Genomic DNA, 17,879 nt, shown 5'->3' with positions numbered 1-17,879 from the left:
TGTATATGTGTTATACTGTGCATGCTTTAAAGAGAAAAGTTGTTTATAAATAGTTTTGGTAAAATGAGATGTCGAAGTACAAGGAGAAAGCATCCACCCAACTAGATACTGAAGTACAAGGAGAAGGTATCTATTGGTACTGAAGTACGTTTGAGAAGGTACCAAGTCAATGGGATACTGAAGTATGTTGGAGAAGGTATCCTAATAGCTCGATACTGAAGTACAAGGAGAAGGTATCTGAGCAGTAGTACCTAATGTGTAAAGGTACTTAGTGTGGCCATAGGTGAATAAAGTCAGAGATTGAGCAAAAGGGTTCTCTCTGGACTAGTAGTTGGTGTTGGGATTATTTTACCAGATATACAGTACTTTGATTTGAGAAATGATTTTACTGTTTTATGTTTAAAACAGTTTTATATAATTTACGCTTGGAAAATATTTATGCTGCAAAAGTTTATATTTCAGATAAAACTATTTTCTGAAATTATGCATGAGAATTTACTATGTTTTCTCGGTCACTCACTGGGCATAAGCTCACCCCGTTTTCAAATGTTTTTGTTCCCCCCTCCCCCAGGTAGCGGTCAAATTCTCTGAAGACAGCTCAGTATCTGCTCTGCCACTAAAGGACCAAAAGACTTGTAACCGTTTGCTAGGTGGTTACTGTTAATATTGTACACATGTTACTATTGTTCATATAGGGACTAGGGTTTGTGGGTTTTGGGACTTGTAAATCTAATGTTGTAAATACTCTAAACATATTAAGTTTCTAAGTTAATAAATTGTGGGCCTATAACCGTCCCGTTGCATATAATTTGTATTTGGTATCAGAGTTATTCCGCAAGAGTTTTTAGGCAGTAAGTGTCAGCCTAAGGGTTGATAACTGCTGCAGTCACGCCCTTCTCTAGGCTAAGAGGGTGATCTGGGGTGGGGTGTGATAGTAACGGAGTTAGTTTCTTATCGTATATCACCCAATTTCAAGTTCAACTCAAATACTTGTGACTAGTTGCCCAAATTAGAATACATCCGAGCTACACTATCCCATAATTCCTTGGCAGTAGAGTAGCACATGTAGTTACAACCAATGTCTTCAACCATGGAATTGACAAGCCAAGTCATAACCATGGAGTTTTCTGTGGAATGGTTTTTTCTCCTGTGATGTAACCAATCTTTCCTTGTCCATGAATATACATCTGAACACTTTGGGACCAACGAAGAAAATTTTTCCATTTGAGTCGAATGATAGTTATTTGGACAGTGGGACCGGTTGAATGGCCACGATTGTCGCAAACTCAAGTGATGAATTCCTCAGTGTCCGACATATCGTTGAAAAAATGGAAACCCAAAATACAAAATCAGTAGATCTAAAAAAACAACACAGAGGCTTAAACGATCCAACAACTAGGAAAATTATAGCTGACGGATAGCGGCAACCGGTCAGCAACGAAAACGACGGTTAGTGGCGCAGACATGTTCGTCGGATGGAAAACTGCAAAATGGCGACCAAAAAATGCGACTCAAACAGCGTTCGAAGATACAGAACGTTCGGAAACTCGCGACTTTCAGGCGGACGTCCGGCGGTGGAGATCGTGAAACAAATTATCTATTATTGCAAGTTCCAATGTTCCTATTGATCCTATTATTTTTTGGATTCATTTGATTGGTAAATACAATGTTTTTATGTTAAAATTAAAAAAATAAAAATAAAATAATAAAAAAATTGTTGCATTTCTGTATTCCTCTAAAACTACTATTTCATATAACCAACTCAATCAATTACCAGAATGAGATCACAACTATAGCTGTTTGATATAAAATCATGTATATATATAGCAATTAATTAAAATGGAATATTATTAGTTATCAATATAAAGCTTCAATCATCTTCTAGACACCACAGTTAACATATATAAAGTTCCATCTTAGACCAAACATAAACCTTTTTTTCTAATTATGATCTGCCACCACCATTTCCCTTCCTATAAAAACTTTTCAAGATAGAGATAACATTAATTTTCACTTCAACCATCAAAGTATCGTCGCAGAGAAATCCCTTCATTGGTTCCTTGACATTACTCAATGACATGAAATTTCCAAAACCCCAGCTCTTTGTTTCACCATCAAACCAATGTTTAACTGCAACAGGAAAAAAAAAAGTTTATAATAAAAAAAATTAAGGATGGGTCCCTATGGGGAATCCATATCCCCGTCCCCGCCAATTGAAGGCAGAGACGGAGGCGAGGATGGGGGAAATACCCCGCGGAGATGGAATCGGGAGTCCCCCGCCCCGACCCCCTTGTCAACCCTAGATCCGATCCAGTTGTTCGGATTATAATTTTTTTCAATTCAAATAATCCTTATTAAAATTTAAAATTTTGTTCTAAAAAAATGTAAAAAGTAAATATGTAAAAATTTAATTTAATTATTTTCATATATTGAATTAAGATTAACAACTCAATCTCAATTTATATAATCAAACCTTCTTTTCAAAATGCTAAGAAATTATTTTTAAGAATTATTGAGAATAAATTATTTAAAAAATAATGAAATTGATTAAAACTAAAATCAATATATGTATAAATAATTGTATTATAAGTAACAAAAGAAATATAAATTTTAAAGTTAATAATAAGTTCGGATTAGTTCGAGTTGGTTTGGGTTATATTAAGTCAATTCATGAACCAACTCAAATCATAAAATTTTCCTTTATTTGAACTTAACTCAACCCAAATCGCACCTATTGGATTGAGTTGATTGATTTTTTTTAGGTCATCAACGGATTTTTTGAGTACTCCTAGCTCCCGCTAATTACTTTTTTACGGCCCTTGATAACAATTTCATTTTTATTAATTATTTTATAATTTTGAAATTTAAGCTTGTTTTTATGATTTAAGGAATGCTTTTAATTTGCAAATTATGGTTAGAAAAAAGAGATAAATACCTGGATAATTTGTGTACGCACCTCCAAGTTGACTCAGTACAGCTATATCATATTCAACGTAAACTCTAGAACCTTGTGGAAGCTTCTCGAAACTATCAAACCTCAAGAACATGGACATATAGCCAGTCATGGCCAAAGAGTCTCCTCTAGGATATAGTTCTATTTTCCTAAAACATTGATATATATATATATATATATGTAAATATACTATACTTCAAATAACTCATGTTCCTAAATAAAAGCAAGTATCTATAATTTAAAAAGAAAAGAAAATTAATTGTACATACCAAGTGTAGTTATCCACTGTAAAAGGATCAGATTCATAAACATTCTTACTTAGTTGTGAAAAATTGTTGATTTTCCATGTATATTTGTAATTTTTTAGTTGCTTAATCAAGGAAAGGATCTCGTTGTTCCCATCATACGATTTCATGACAATAACATCAACTCCAAATGCACAACAATCATCCACCAACAATCCATTCGAAGTGTCATTAAAAGTGTCAAGTGACACCAATTTTTCAAACCCCCACTCCTTTTTAATTGCATGAAAACATCTAACTTTTCCATCTGCTATCATATAATAATTGTTAGGCAAAATTAATACCATTTTTGTTTTTGAAACTTTGATTTAATTTCTATTCCGTCCTTAGGTTTTAAAAGGTTAGTTGTGAATTAAATTGGTGCTCTAAAACTTCAATATTTACATGTTTAATCTTGACAATTCATTAAATACTCACTCTCAATCTTAGTATATTTTACAACAATTGCAAGTGAGAATTGAACCTTCAACCTCTATGAACGGATGTCATGCCAATACCATTAAGTGAAGCTCACTTTCGTTATTTGGTAACCATTTGACATTTGATTTTTGTTTCTTAAAATTAAGTCTAAAGACACTACTTCCACCTCCAAATTTCTTTTTTTGTTATCTATTTTTTATCAATGGTTTAAAAAACTAAACCAAAATTTGATAACTAAGAACGTAGCTTTTACAAACTTGTTTTTTAAAAAAAAAATTAACTAAGAATTCAATCATTGTACTTAAAAAAATATGCAATATTGTAAGAAATAGAAAGAATATAGGCTTAATTATCAAAACCAAAAACGAAATGGTTGCCAAACAGGATTTAAATGATAAAAAAAAGTAATATTTTGAAACTTAAAACCAAATAAGAACCATGTAAATTTATAATATTTTGAAACCTAAAAACAAACCAAACAAAGACTCAAAGAGCTAGGGACGAAAAGGGTAAGTTTCTCTAATTATTTTATCAATGTTTAAATTGAATATCTTTTGATATAGCTTCTGCATTATGGTCGTCATCCGTTCTTAATTATCTTAAAAAGGTAACAATCTTAGTATTTGTTTGCAAAATTCTTATACAAGATGAGAATAAAAAAAAGGAAGAACCTAAAAAAAAGAAAAATTATCAAAAGCACCCCAATTTACAGACTAAAATGAACAAAATTGAACTCATAATTTAATATGGCCAATTATTTAAATATTCGATCTCAACAAAATAGAGTGCATATCAGTTAAACTTAACGTTAACATCAAAATTAAAACTATGATTTAAACCTATATTGATGACTATATGTCAAACAAAAGCTAATTTCAGAATTGGATTAATTACCTTGTATGGTCCAATACCTGTCTTTGAGATTATCATAAACAAGAAATTTAATCATAACTTTGATCTCTAAACCACTTGATGAAATCTCATCTTCAGCTGATACCAAATACAAAGAGATATGATTTGCTACATTTCTTTTGAAATCTCCATTGGGATACAAAGCTAATTTCCTGCAAATTAATTAAAATTAATATAACAAATTAACCATTTAAATTAATATCCCAAGACATAATTATAATTTATGATGAACCCACCATTTATAACCTCCTGCCTTGAAGATCTGGGATTCATATCTATTACGAATGGAACTAGCAGCAACTGCAGCCTTCAGCAGTGAAAAAGATTGGATTTTTAATGTATAATGGAGTGGTTTTTCATCTCTGCTGGTCCTTATAACTGCAAAATTATATTAAATTAAATAACCATACAATTATAAAATAATCCTTAATAATATGAATAAGAACTTTACCAAAATAGGGAAAAAAAGATTGAAATATATATTTGTTTATACCCAAAGAAGAATTTTCATTATTGAAGATGGAGTTCTTGTTTCCCATATTTGCCTTTAATTTCCTCAGAAATCTGCAACAATATAAAACCTCATTTAAATCCCAATTTTTGTTCTTGGATTTTGTTTAGATATTTCTGATCTTTTTTTAATTTTTTAAATTTAGAAATAAGAAAAATAGAAGAGAAATTTATAAATAAGAACCTGAAAATAGTTTCACGATCAGATCAAGAAATAAAGAGAATATGAAGCTAGAAGAAAATAGAAGAGTTTTTCTTTCTATTGTATTTCAATTTATATTATTTTAAAGTTAGAAACCTTTAATATATATATATATATATATATATATATATATATTATTACTATACATTATATATATATCTATATAAACAATCTTTAAACCCAAAGAGGAAGTAATATTATTTAAAATCTATATTTATTGCAATAAGCGAGAGTTATTTTCCTTGCAATCAATATGGTTGGACTGATTGATAGATATTGCCATAATTTTTGCTAATATTTTGAATTTTGATCTTCTCTTACACAACCAAATTTGTAAATATTTCTTTCCAAATTTATAAACGAATTTAAAAATATGAAGTTTAGAAAAAGTTCACAAAAATTTAAATAAATATTGGAGAGAGAAAAAAGCTTTAATCTTTTTTAATTGAGTAATACGTAGCTATCGTGCGCCTAACTTTTTGCAGCTCATCTCAACCAACTTAGTCGAAAAAATTAAAAATATATTGAAAGAGAAAAATATTTGATGAATAATATTAGATAAATGATTTTTAAAAAAAAAAAAAATAATGTTATTTTAATATTTATTGACAAAAATAGGGTTGGTTTGAAAGTATTGACAAATATAGAGTTGTGAAATCGTGGACAGGGTCCATAGATAATCAGCAGATAAATCATGTACCCGAGATTTAAGGTTTAATCGTGGATAGGGTCCACGATTTCCTAGCCACATGTCATCGATATGTTGAAAAGTAACTTCACGAGTTTGTCTCGTGAAGTTACTTCACAGGACAATCTATTCATCAACACGATACGTATTTATTTTTTCATAATGTCGTAAGTTTGTCTCATGACACTAGAAGAATTTTGGGCTTTAATGTCGGTTTTAAACTGACATTAAAGATAGTGTTATTAAAGTCTTTTAATGTCAGTTGCATTTAATGTGGGTTTTGCTTTAATAACATAGTCTTCAATGTCGGTTGCAACCGACATTAAAAACCTTTAATGAAATTTCCAACCGACATTAAAGGGCTTTAATGTCGGTTGATTAAAGGGCTTCAATGTCGGTTGCAACTAAAGACCAAGAATTAAATGAAACCCTCTAAACTGACATTGAAGCCTAGAATCTGTCCGTTTTATCAATTGTTGTCTATTTTTTTTAAATTCTGTTGCCAAATCAATTTTTTCGATCAAGAAGTTAAAAACAACATTATATGTCTCGTATTGGGTCAGAAAATGTCCGTCATTGTTTTTATTAAAAAGTATAAAAAAATTACATGACAAGCCATCAATATTTTTCTTCCACCTATGAATTTATCCACAAACAAGAATCAATATTTTCAATCCATTATATATACTCATCAAAATATGAAATAAACACACTAATCACCAACATTTCCATAACAATAATAGACTTTCATAGAATACTTACACCAAGCCATCATTTCTCTCATTCACAAATATCAATTAGTACTAATTCTATGAATACTTAACACCAAATATCTTATGAACACAAAAATATTATACATAAATCTTCCAATAAATAGATCATGGTTAGAAAAATTTGCATTCATTCTAAGCTAGCATTTACATTCTATTGAGACAAAAAACAAGAATTACATCCTTACACAAATTGGCCAATAAAACTTGTCCATTGGGTTCGAATTATGTCAATCTCTCCTTGGGTATATGCATTTTTTGTATTGAACTACAAAGAGGAAAAAAAAAAGATAAATTCAACATAAGTTTACGTCCATTTATTAAATTAAAGCTAGTATATAAAAAATAAATAATTTACGTACGAGACTAGTAATGGGAGTAGTAGGATTATGCACTATTTCGTGTATATACTTTTGCACATAGTACCCGCATCCTACAGAATCTAATTGACGGGGGCACTATATATAAAGAAGTTGAAAACAATTATTCTTATGTTCGAATGAACATAAATTGTTAAAAAAAAAAAATGAATGCAAATTTATCTTTACAGGTTTCCATTTTGGAGAAGACTGATGGTGTTGGAGATCATGCTTAGCTTGCCATATTTTCAATCCACTAAATAGTTTGAAAACATTAGTTAAACATTACTTCAATTAAGAGCTAAGAAAGTTCAATTACACTTACATATTTATAACTCCATGAAAATCCTCTTGAACCTTACTTCGAAGAGAGTCCAAAACATAAACACAATTTTCTTGTAGATTGATTACAATCAATATCCCATGATAACTATAATAAGCAACAATTTTGAAATATTAGTACGTGTATAATGCAAATTAAAAATAACTTAAAACTTGTATTTACATCCTGTGTTATATGGAATAAGGACTAATTGGTCTAAATTAGCCAATTCTAGTTGATTGGTTAAATTTCTGAATCGAATATCTTGAGACTTCACGTGTGGCGATATTCTTGCTTAATCAATTATAAAAAAACTTCTTCGTAATATCATGACCACATTCATCCCATAGATACCTAAACAAAGTAAAAATTATTATTTAAACATGAAACAAAGTATACATGAGTGAATCTAGATGAGTAATACTTACGCAACGTATATCAAAATACACATGTAGCCTATTTCAACCATATTGCAATATTAGATCAGATCATCGCGGCCTAAATAAATAAATTTGTCTCTTCCAAATATATGCTCGTCCAAAGTGATACGGATCATGTCTACATCGTTCATGTTATGCATGGCATGTCTGTTCAAGAGTTTGATAATACCATTGGCGTCAGTATATGTGGAGGACTGGCTGAAGCTCTTAATGGACAGCTCACGACATTCGGTATATTTGAATGTTGTAGACTATTTTTAATAAACATCTCAACCCCTAAACCATACTCAGCTGACATTCTATTCATTTTCATCTATGATTTATCCATAATTGTAAAATATGCAACTTAATCTACAAAAAAGAAAAACAATAACAAGGGAAAACTGAAAAGCATAAAATTATGATTGTAAAATATGCAACATCAACAAATTTAAAGAAGCTTAATCATTGGAACAAAACATAAAATTAATTTAGCCCATTAAGTAGTGTCATTTTTGTTTTTATCTTATATTTATTCATGTACTTTATGTTTCTTTATTCTTCAAATATCATTTACAAGCTCTCCACTACACAACACCATTGTACTCGATTTTCTTCACCACCTTTTCTCTCAAACATAACAAAAAATATTTCAAATAACTCCTAAGTAACACTTGAACCACACCAATCAATAATCAACAAATTTCAAGACTACCAATCAAGTATATATTCTTCAACTAATTTAATTCCAGCATTTCTAAATATTAATAAGCTTAATCATTAAAATAAAAATAAAATGAATAAATAAATTTAAATTACTAAATTGAAAATTCATATGAAAATAAAACTATACCTTTCCAAGCAAACAACTTAAACAACTCACAAACTTGAAAAGATCTGAACCGGAGTTCGAAGATTGGAACGCCGATGAGCACCGGACCTTTACAGAGTTGAGATGGTAGATCTGACAAACGGCGAGCTGACCACAACGTCGGTGACCCACCTCTACACCGGAACCACCGAAAGCCCACACGCCGACATCAAACCACACGAAAGCAACCAGACAACCGGATAACCCACACGAAACCAACCGGACAACCAGACAAACCATACGAAACCAACCGAAAGCCCACCAATTGAAACCCCACGAAAGCAATTGACAAACCCCACGAAACCCACCAGACAACCTACGAAAGCAATCGGACACACTCGAACGACCGAACAACCATGCGAACAAACCCCACGAAACCCCACGCGACCAACCGGACAACCCACATGCCGGCAAAGAACACTCCGAGAAAGCCCACGCGCCAATGAAAACCAACTGAAAATGACCAAAGAACACCCACGACAATGACCCCACCACCAGAAGAAGCCCACAACGATAGAGATCTAAGGAAAACCGGTGACGACAACCCGAACTGAACCCACGAAAACCAACCGAAAACCCATGAATACCAGTGACGACAACCTACGAACTGATGTGCACGGCCAAGCTGAGAGCACCGATGATGACAACCCGAACTGAAGGCAACGCCGAGTCACGGCCAAGCTGAGAGCACCGATGATGACAACCCGAACTGAAGGCAACGTCGAGTAGCTGAGAGAGGAGAGAGTTATGTTTGGGTAAAGTGCTGGTCGAGGGTTTGTAATTTTGGTAAATTTTTAGACGGTGTGAGCTAAGAGAAGACGAGGGAAATGAATTTTTTATAAAAATAAAAATAATGGAAGGCCTTTAATGTGGTTTTAAACCGACATTTTAGGCCATCTTAAATGTCAGTTTAAAACCCACATTAAAGATCTGTTTTTTTAACCGACATTATGCATCCGAGACTACTATTTTCAACTGATATTGAAGCCCAAAATTGTTGTAGTGTGAAGTTACTTCACAGGACGTCTTGTGAAGTTACTTCATGGGACAATCTATTCGTCTTCACGAGACGTATTTATTTTTTCATAAATGTTGTAAGTTTGTCTCATGAAGTTACTTCATTGGACAATCTATTCATCTTTATGAGACGTATTTATTTTTTCATAATGTTGTAAATTTGTCTTGTGAAGTAACTTCATCGGACAAAAAATAGAAATGAGGGAAATTTGCAAAAACCACCCCTGAACTATGGAATCGTTACAATTACCCTCTTGTAATCAACTGGTCAATAGTCAAAGTTGAAAGTCCTTCCAATGATGACTTCATCATCAGCATCGAGACGCCACCAGGTCGAGCTCAAGACAAGGGATGAGGCAAAAATTTCAAACAACTCACTTGAGTTCTATTTGTTTATTAAGGTTTTCCTTTGGCTATCGATGCTTCTGTTAGGGTTTGAGGTGGCAGGCATATTACAAAGGTTGGCATTTTAAGGAGAAAGTGAAAGAGAGTGGACGAAGGGGAGAGAGAAAGAAGAGAGGGGTTTGCCACATCAGCCATCTAGTCAATTCTTTTGTTCAAATTTAATGGTTTTTTTAAATAAAAATATGAAAATCGTGGATCTCATCCACAAATTGACCAAGTCATACACTAACATGAAGGCCGCGACTTGGTTTAATAATAATCATCTACCGGGTACACGATTTTGTTATCATATTTTTGTCAATATTTTTCTCTTCCACCTTACTTTTGTAATTTCTTTCCTATGCACCCTATTTTTGTCACTACTTTAAAAAAAATACATTATTTTTTAACTTAACCCTAGATAAGTTGATCCAAAAATTATAAATAAAATGAAAGACAATGAATAAATAAAAAAAAGAAAAACAAACAAAGATGAAAAAGAAAAGCTAAAGTTGGAAAAAAAAAATAAAGTTGATTATATAACAATGGGAGGAGAAAAAAATTGAATATTTTTAAAAATTGGAAAATTTTCACCGATAGAAAAAATATCAAATTATTTACAGAATTAACAAAAAAACACTGATAGACTTTTATATCTATCAGTGTCTATCAGTGATAAACTTCTGTCGGTTTCTATTACTGATAGATTTCTATCAATTTCTATCAAAAAATATTAATATTTTAATATTTTATATAAATAGTTTTCATTATTTTTCTATTTTTGAAATTCTACTTTAAGAATCTATTATTAGTTATAGTTTAAAAAAATCCCAAACACAATACGTGAGGTGTATGTGGTGGATCAAAAAAATTAACAGACGGCAAAAAGAGATTTTTTTTTTTTTTTTATGTTTGTTTATTTTTAGAAGATGGAAAACATTCTAAACACATCTTCTTCTTCTTTTTTTTTTTTTTTCCTTTTTTCATTTCTTTTATCTTTGGTGACTATTCAGCAACACTGGAAAAGAAATCCCAAAACCAGTAGCAAAAAATAACAAATAAATAAATCAAATGTTCTGAAATCTCAATGTAACTTTCCTATACTAAAATAGCATAAAAGGAGATATATAAAATTGTACACATCTTCAAATGGCACGAACCTAATTATATATCAAAATTTATACTATATTAAAAGGACAATAAGAAGATAATTTTCATCGTCATTAAATATTTTTAAAATTTCTATATTGTCTTCCTTCAATATTTTCTATTTTGCCACCACACTTATCCGTACAATATCACATCTTTTGAATTCTCTTGATACATCATTTCATATAGACAACCCCTTTACAAAATTACATCACTTCATACAAACGCATTCTTTTACATTATAACTACCAATTTTTCAAATAATAAATACAAACTTTTCTACTCTTCTTTGGCCCCATCTCTTCAATTATAGAATGTGACGGAAAGAATTTTAGAATGTAGTTTTAGTTCTCCATTTCAAGATGGTCTCGATTCTCCTTCATATATATGGTTTTTTCAACAAGTTTCTATTGTCAACAACCCTCAAAGCTCGCAAAATGAAGTATTTTATGGATCAATTATGGTAGATTTGCCTTGAGATTTCCTTTGCCACTTTGATATGATGTTTATATATATATATATTTTTTGTCACAATAAATATATTTTACTAAATATATGGGTTGCATATCTACGAAATATACCGTATTTGGTTAGGAAGTTTTCCAAATCTTTCCTAATTTTTCTCTTTATTTCTTTTTCCTCAAAACTTTTGTTTCTTCTCTTTGTTTTCTGGAGCATCCCCACCAGGCGCAGTATAGGTCTTTTAACGCCATCGCACCAGTCTCCTCTCTTTCGTTGTCGTGTTGTCGTCGATCTAATCCAATTGCCACAGTCGTATAGAATTAATTAATGTGAAGGGGAGGGAGATACAATTTCAAATTTTAGGTAAATATTATATATAAATGTATTTAACAATTTTCTTTTTTAGTTTAATTTTACATTATTTTATGGGGAAAATGTTAATGAATACAATTTTTTTCCTAATAGCCCTCCATTTTGAAACTTGTGGAAAAACTACATTCGATAAAAACATACATTTCCGGCAAATTCAATATATCTTCTGCAAATAAGAAAATAGAGAGAGTTCATGTTAGTTCTTTTTCAAAATCCTAGTGGTGATTCAATTACTATATTCAATTAATAAAGATACATTCGTGAACTCTGATTATATTTTTAAAAATTAATGAAATAGAATATTCATAAAATTTATTTCTTGGTGTTATCTGTGTATTGTTTTAAAAAAAATTATCATGTAAGTTATGAGTTTTATTTTGAGTTAACTATGATAAATTGTTAAAATAGGTTGTTTGTCCAAATTTGTTAAGTCATAATTGTAAAGGGTAGAGTCTTCTTTAAGATAAATGGTTAAAATGGGTTGTTTGTCAAATTTGTTCATTCATTTAGTTAATTATTGTGCATGTCTTTTTTTAAAAAGGTTTTCAACCAAAATTTTTCAGAAGTATTAAGTATAGTGAAAACATAATTTTATGAAATAAAAAATGTATCATTAAAAAAAATTAAGACAAGCTTCGGTGTAATTATGGAAGGATTTTAATCACGTTATAATATGAAAATTACATTTAAAAGTCTTAAATTAAACATTAAATTAATTTGAGTTTAAAGTTCAAGACAAATGTATTATTATCATATATATCCCTAATGTTTTATTTTGATCTATTCTCAAATTTACTCTAATAATAAGAGTTGTGCTATTTTTGTACGAGAAAAATAAATCCTACTAACAAAACCGATAATCATCAAAATTTAGGTTTCAAGTATTCCAAATTTCCTAAAAAAACGTGCAAATCATTTTATATTGTTGTAAATTAACCTAAAATAAGATATATGTAGTTTGGACCATTAATTATTTTATTATTTCTAATTCATTATTTAAACTTAATCTATATTCATTTATTATTAAAAATTCACCAAAAGAGGTGATGTTCTAAAGATTGTTAGCCATGTTTCATGGTTAGTATATATTAGGAGCATGTTCGATAGTGATTTTGAAATTGTTAAACTTACTTTTGTCAAGTTCAAAATTACTTTGAAACGCATTTTTAACAATTCAAAATTCATTTATATTTAATATTACACTATTAAATGTAATTTTCATATCATAAAAATTAGTTTTGAACAAGTAAAAGTAAATTTAGGATTTATTTTGAAATTCTCTTACAAAAAGAGTTATTTTGAAATTTTCAAATGTGATTCTAGCCATTTCAGAATCATTGAAATTTTCAAAATCATGTATTGAATCAAGACGAATATTATGATCTCAAACTACATAATTTCCCTTTGTATATATTTTTTAAGGTAGAGACAGTTTTAGAGCATGTTTGGATTTATCAAAAAAAATAATTTTTATTTAAATTCTTTGGATAAATGTGGTCTATAATAAACTTTAAAAGTGTTCTAAAAGTTATTTTGAGTAGTTGTCAAACACTTCAACTTTTTTCAAAATGAAACACTTCAATTTTTTTCAAAATCACTTGTTTTCTAAATTAAATACTTGAAAAGTTAAATCAAACACACTTTTAATCTTTAGTTCAACCACTAAAGTATCATTACAAATTAACCTCCATGCTCTTTCTTTAAGATCTCTTATACCATTCCTACATGAAACCACAAAAAATTGTCTGAAAAGAAAAGTTTGAGATAGAAAAAATAGGTAATAAATGCTTTTTTTTTTCCATGACTACCTATTCAAATTATTTTTATCATATTTAAAATCGTATGAAAGATTTATATCTATTATATATATTCTATATATACTAACTAATAGGGGTCATAGAGGAAATTTTAAATTTTCCCTTTCGCCCTTTTAATAGATAACTATAAGGATATCTTAGGTAATTTTATATTTAAAATCATTAAATAAACTTTTTTTCCCTCTATTTTTGAGCCTCACATATAAATGGGAAAAAATAAAAACCTATGAAACACAGACACAGATACGGCTACACGATACGGATACGATTGGATACAGCGATTCATCAATTTCTAAAAAATAAAGATACAGATACGTTTAAGGTTGCGTCATTTTTTTATATATTTTTTTAAATATATATATTTCTAAAAAATAAGGATACTGAAACCGTTGAAGATACATTTTTTTTTCTTTTAAAAAATATAGGATATAGATAAATTTAGCATACAAGTTAATAAAATAGCACAAAATGAATACAAACACTGAAATACAATACAAAAAAAGCAACATCCAAGATGTTGAAGTACAATAGTTAATAAAATACAATAGAAAAGTGACTTATATTGCAAAGAAGAAGAAGAAGATTAGAGGGAAAAGTATGAAGATAAATGAAGAACTTTATTGTTGAAAATATCCAAATGGTTTATATTTTGGTGGACTTCATAGGGACTCAAATGTGAAGATGAAGATTAGATGATTATAGTCTAGGGTTTGGTCCGTTATTTTTATTTTTATTTTTTTAGTTTTGGACTCGAGTAGCGAGCTTGTCAAATAGGTTGCCTAATTTTAGATTGGAAAAGATTAGATGAGTTACTTGTCTTTTTTCTTTAAAAAAAAGTATACATAGAAATAAATACGTCAAATCGCGTGTGTCAGATACGTATCTAGAAAGTATCCGAAAGTACAGATACGTCAAATCACGTGTCAATACGTATCTGGGAAGTATAGTATCGGTATCTGATATTGATTCTTTACCTCACATGAAAATATATTGTGCTTCATAGATAAAAACAATCATTCTTCCCCATATATTTGAAGTGTTACACATAAAAAGAAAATAATATATATATATATATATTAAAAAAAAAAAAAAAAAAAACCTCACAATTTGCCCTATTTTTGGCATTCATACATTAAAAGAAAAAAATATAATTCAAATGTTAAGAAATCAAATTTTATTTCTAACTAAAAGAAAACTCATTTTATCTCTAATTAATCTCGACCTTACCGTGGATTTTCAAAACGGAAGGGAGAAAAAAGAAATAAATACATGTATAATTTTATCTAATCATTTCGATTTCAAAATTTTTGTTTTATCTAATTTACATTAAATTTTTAAATAATCTCATTATATTATATTCAAGTCAAATGAGAAATGTTTTTTTTAAAAGAAAAAACATCATTCACATTCAAATGAAATATATCTAAATTATTTGTGTAAATTCGAATTAGAATGTTAAATCTAAATTTTCTCTATAAATAATTGAGTTAAACATTTAGTCTCCATCAAATATCTCTCTTTTTCTTTTTCATTTTGATTTTAATTTTGTTAATCAGCTCTTCTTTTTTTTTCTTTTTTCTTTTTTTTTTTTTTTGAGCATTCAAATATTTTAAAAAAAGAATATAGCATTGTGCTTTTTTCCTTATTATTTAACATTCTAACTGCTTATCAACCCTAGGCATCACCTACAATTTTTCTACTTCAACTATCTCTTCTTTTTTCAACATTTTTTCATGAACTAAGTATCACACCTCCAATTTTTATTTGTTTAAGTTATGTTATCTTTTTCAATTTCTTTTTCTTATCATTTAACGTGAATTGTGATTTTTTTAAAACTTTGAATAGTCTCTTTTTTTAATTAAGAGATATTTCTCTTTTCTAAAGAAAGTTAAACAAAAACTATAACTATATTAAAAAAAAGGTTTTCATTTCTAATAAAAGTGATTAGGTTTTATTTTAAAGTTTTCTTATTATAAATCAAAGTATTAATAGTTGGTTTGTTCTCTTTGCTGAATGAGAAATTTTGGACTAATCACAAATTGTCACGTCGTTTACCAAATTAATTACAAAATTATAAATCATCAAATTTGAGACTATTAAAGGTTGACTTGACATGTGTCCTAAATTGAGGTCAAGACATAAGTTGGCAAATCCTGATGACGCCACATGTTTTCATCATGACTGTTGGATTGAATAAAGTAATTTGGTTAAATTTGATATCATTATTTGGGCCCAATTGAGTAAAAAAAAAAAAATAAGCTTAATTTGACCCAAATGTCAAATAAGACCCAAGTCCAATTAGTTGGGCCCAAGGGCCAGGTCCATGGACCATCCAAGCCTAAGCCCATAAAGCCCACCTGAGAACTCTATAAATAAAGGAGTTCTCTTCATTTGTGGGGAGTCAGTAATTCTCCACTCTAGAGAGCCTAAAGAAAATTCTCTACAATCAGAAGACTCTTTGACTCCTGAAGACTGAATACAAAGATTCTTCCAGGACTTCAAACTTCAAGAACACTACACGCTCCGCTTCCTCAAGTTAAGCATATGCATTCAACTAAAAGAGATTCAGAGGATCAAGTACTAGAGATTGAACCACATCGCATTAAATCAACACAAAAATAAATTCAACTCCACGAAATAAATTTCTCAAGATATCTCGTGTGAATAAATTGGCACGTCCGGCGAGACCTCTCTACCTCTTATCTCTCTCTCAATGTTCAAACAAATCAATGATACCAAAGAAAGTTGCATCCAAGATAATTGATACAAGCAACTCCTACACGGGACCTATCACCCACATTCGTTCAAAGGAGGTTATGCAGAAGCAGGAGCAAGAGAAAGGTTTCGTCGTCGCATATAACATCTTGAAACAGATGACAGAATCCCCTAACGGCGAGATTGTCTCAAGGAAAATCCTTTGTTTGACAACTCTACTTCTGTCTCAAGCAAGACAAAGAGGGAATCACACCCAGATGTAATGTCTGTCATGATGGCAGATGTAACAGTCGAGGCAGCCATGGCAGGGATGGAAAGAAAGATAAATTTCCTGATGAAAGATGTAGAGAAGCGAGATCACAAAATCATTGCCTTAAAAGAATAGATGCAAGTTCGTGAAACCGTCGAGTCAAGCCAAACTCCTGTTGTCAAAGCCAATGACAAAGGAAAGACCGTGTTGTAGGAAAATATGTCGCAGTAATCAACTTCTATTACCTCATTATCGGTCCACAACTATAGGATATGATCACAAACTCCATCACAGCTCAGTATGGAGGCCCTTCTTAGACTTCTTTTATGTGCTCCAAGTCGTACACTAAGAGAATTGACAACTTGAGGATGTCTGGTGGGTACCAACCCCCAAACTTCAAATAATTCGATGGAAAGGACAACCTGAACAAACACATTGCCCACTTTATTAAAATATGTGAGAACTCGGGAACTAGAAGAGATCTTCTAGTCAAATAGTTTGTCCGAACTCTAAAGGAATTCGCTTTTAACTAGTACACTAATCTAGAGCTCAAAGTGATCGACAGTTAGGAGCATCTTAAAAGAGAGTTCCTGAATTGCTTTTACAGCATTAGGCGTACTGTTAGCATGATGAAGTTGACGAACACCAAGAAGTGAAAGGGAGAGCTAGTCATCGACTATATCAACTAATAAAAAGCACTAAGTCTTTACTGCAAAGACAGACTCACTGAATTGTCCGTTGTGGAGATATGCACCTAAGACATACACTTGAGACTCCTCTACATTCTACAGGGGATAAAACCCAGAACATTTGAAGAGTTGGCGACTCGCACTCACGATATGGAGTTGAGCATCACCAGGACAATAACTAAGGATTTCCTAGTTCCTAAAGTGAAGAAAGATAAGAAGGAAGTAAAAGGCACCGAAAAGTTTGTGAAGAGTGTCACAAAGGAATCAATGGTCGTTAATACGACCTTTTTGAA

At 30.5% G+C, this 17,879-nt stretch overlaps 1 protein-coding gene across 1 annotated transcript; it reads right to left on the bottom strand.

Annotated features, from left to right (window-relative positions):
* Positions 1-1,945: 1,945 nt before the first annotated feature.
* Positions 1,946-17,147, bottom strand: LOC120067490. Its single transcript, XM_039019042.1, has 7 exons — positions 17,143-17,147; positions 5,084-5,154; positions 4,827-4,968; positions 4,573-4,742; positions 3,223-3,505; positions 2,936-3,102; positions 1,946-2,130 (listed from the first exon to the last, which is right to left on the bottom strand). The coding sequence occupies exons 1-7, from the start codon at positions 17,145-17,147 to the stop codon at positions 1,946-1,948; spliced, it is 1,023 nt and encodes a 340-aa protein (XP_038874970.1).
* Between the last annotated feature and the right edge of the window lie 732 nt (positions 17,148-17,879).

This window comes from Benincasa hispida, chromosome 12 (assembly GCF_009727055.1).
Source record: "Benincasa hispida cultivar B227 chromosome 12, ASM972705v1, whole genome shotgun sequence".
Lineage (NCBI taxonomy): Eukaryota > Viridiplantae > Streptophyta > Magnoliopsida > Cucurbitales > Cucurbitaceae > Benincasa > Benincasa hispida.
This window is presented reverse-complemented; position numbering and strand designations above follow the sequence as displayed.

What these genes read in the sequence shown, in the direction of transcription:
- LOC120067490 (XM_039019042.1), bottom strand. An exon ending in TAATGAAAATTCTTCTTTGG is followed by an intron (nt 4,969 to 5,083) that starts GTATAAACAAAT and finishes ATAATTTTGCAG; the next exon opens with TTATAAGGACCAGCAGAGAT. An exon ending in CAGGTATTGGACCATACAAG is followed by an intron (nt 3,506 to 4,572) that starts GTAATTAATCCA and finishes ATATGATAGCAG; the next exon opens with ATGGAAAAGTTAGATGTTTT.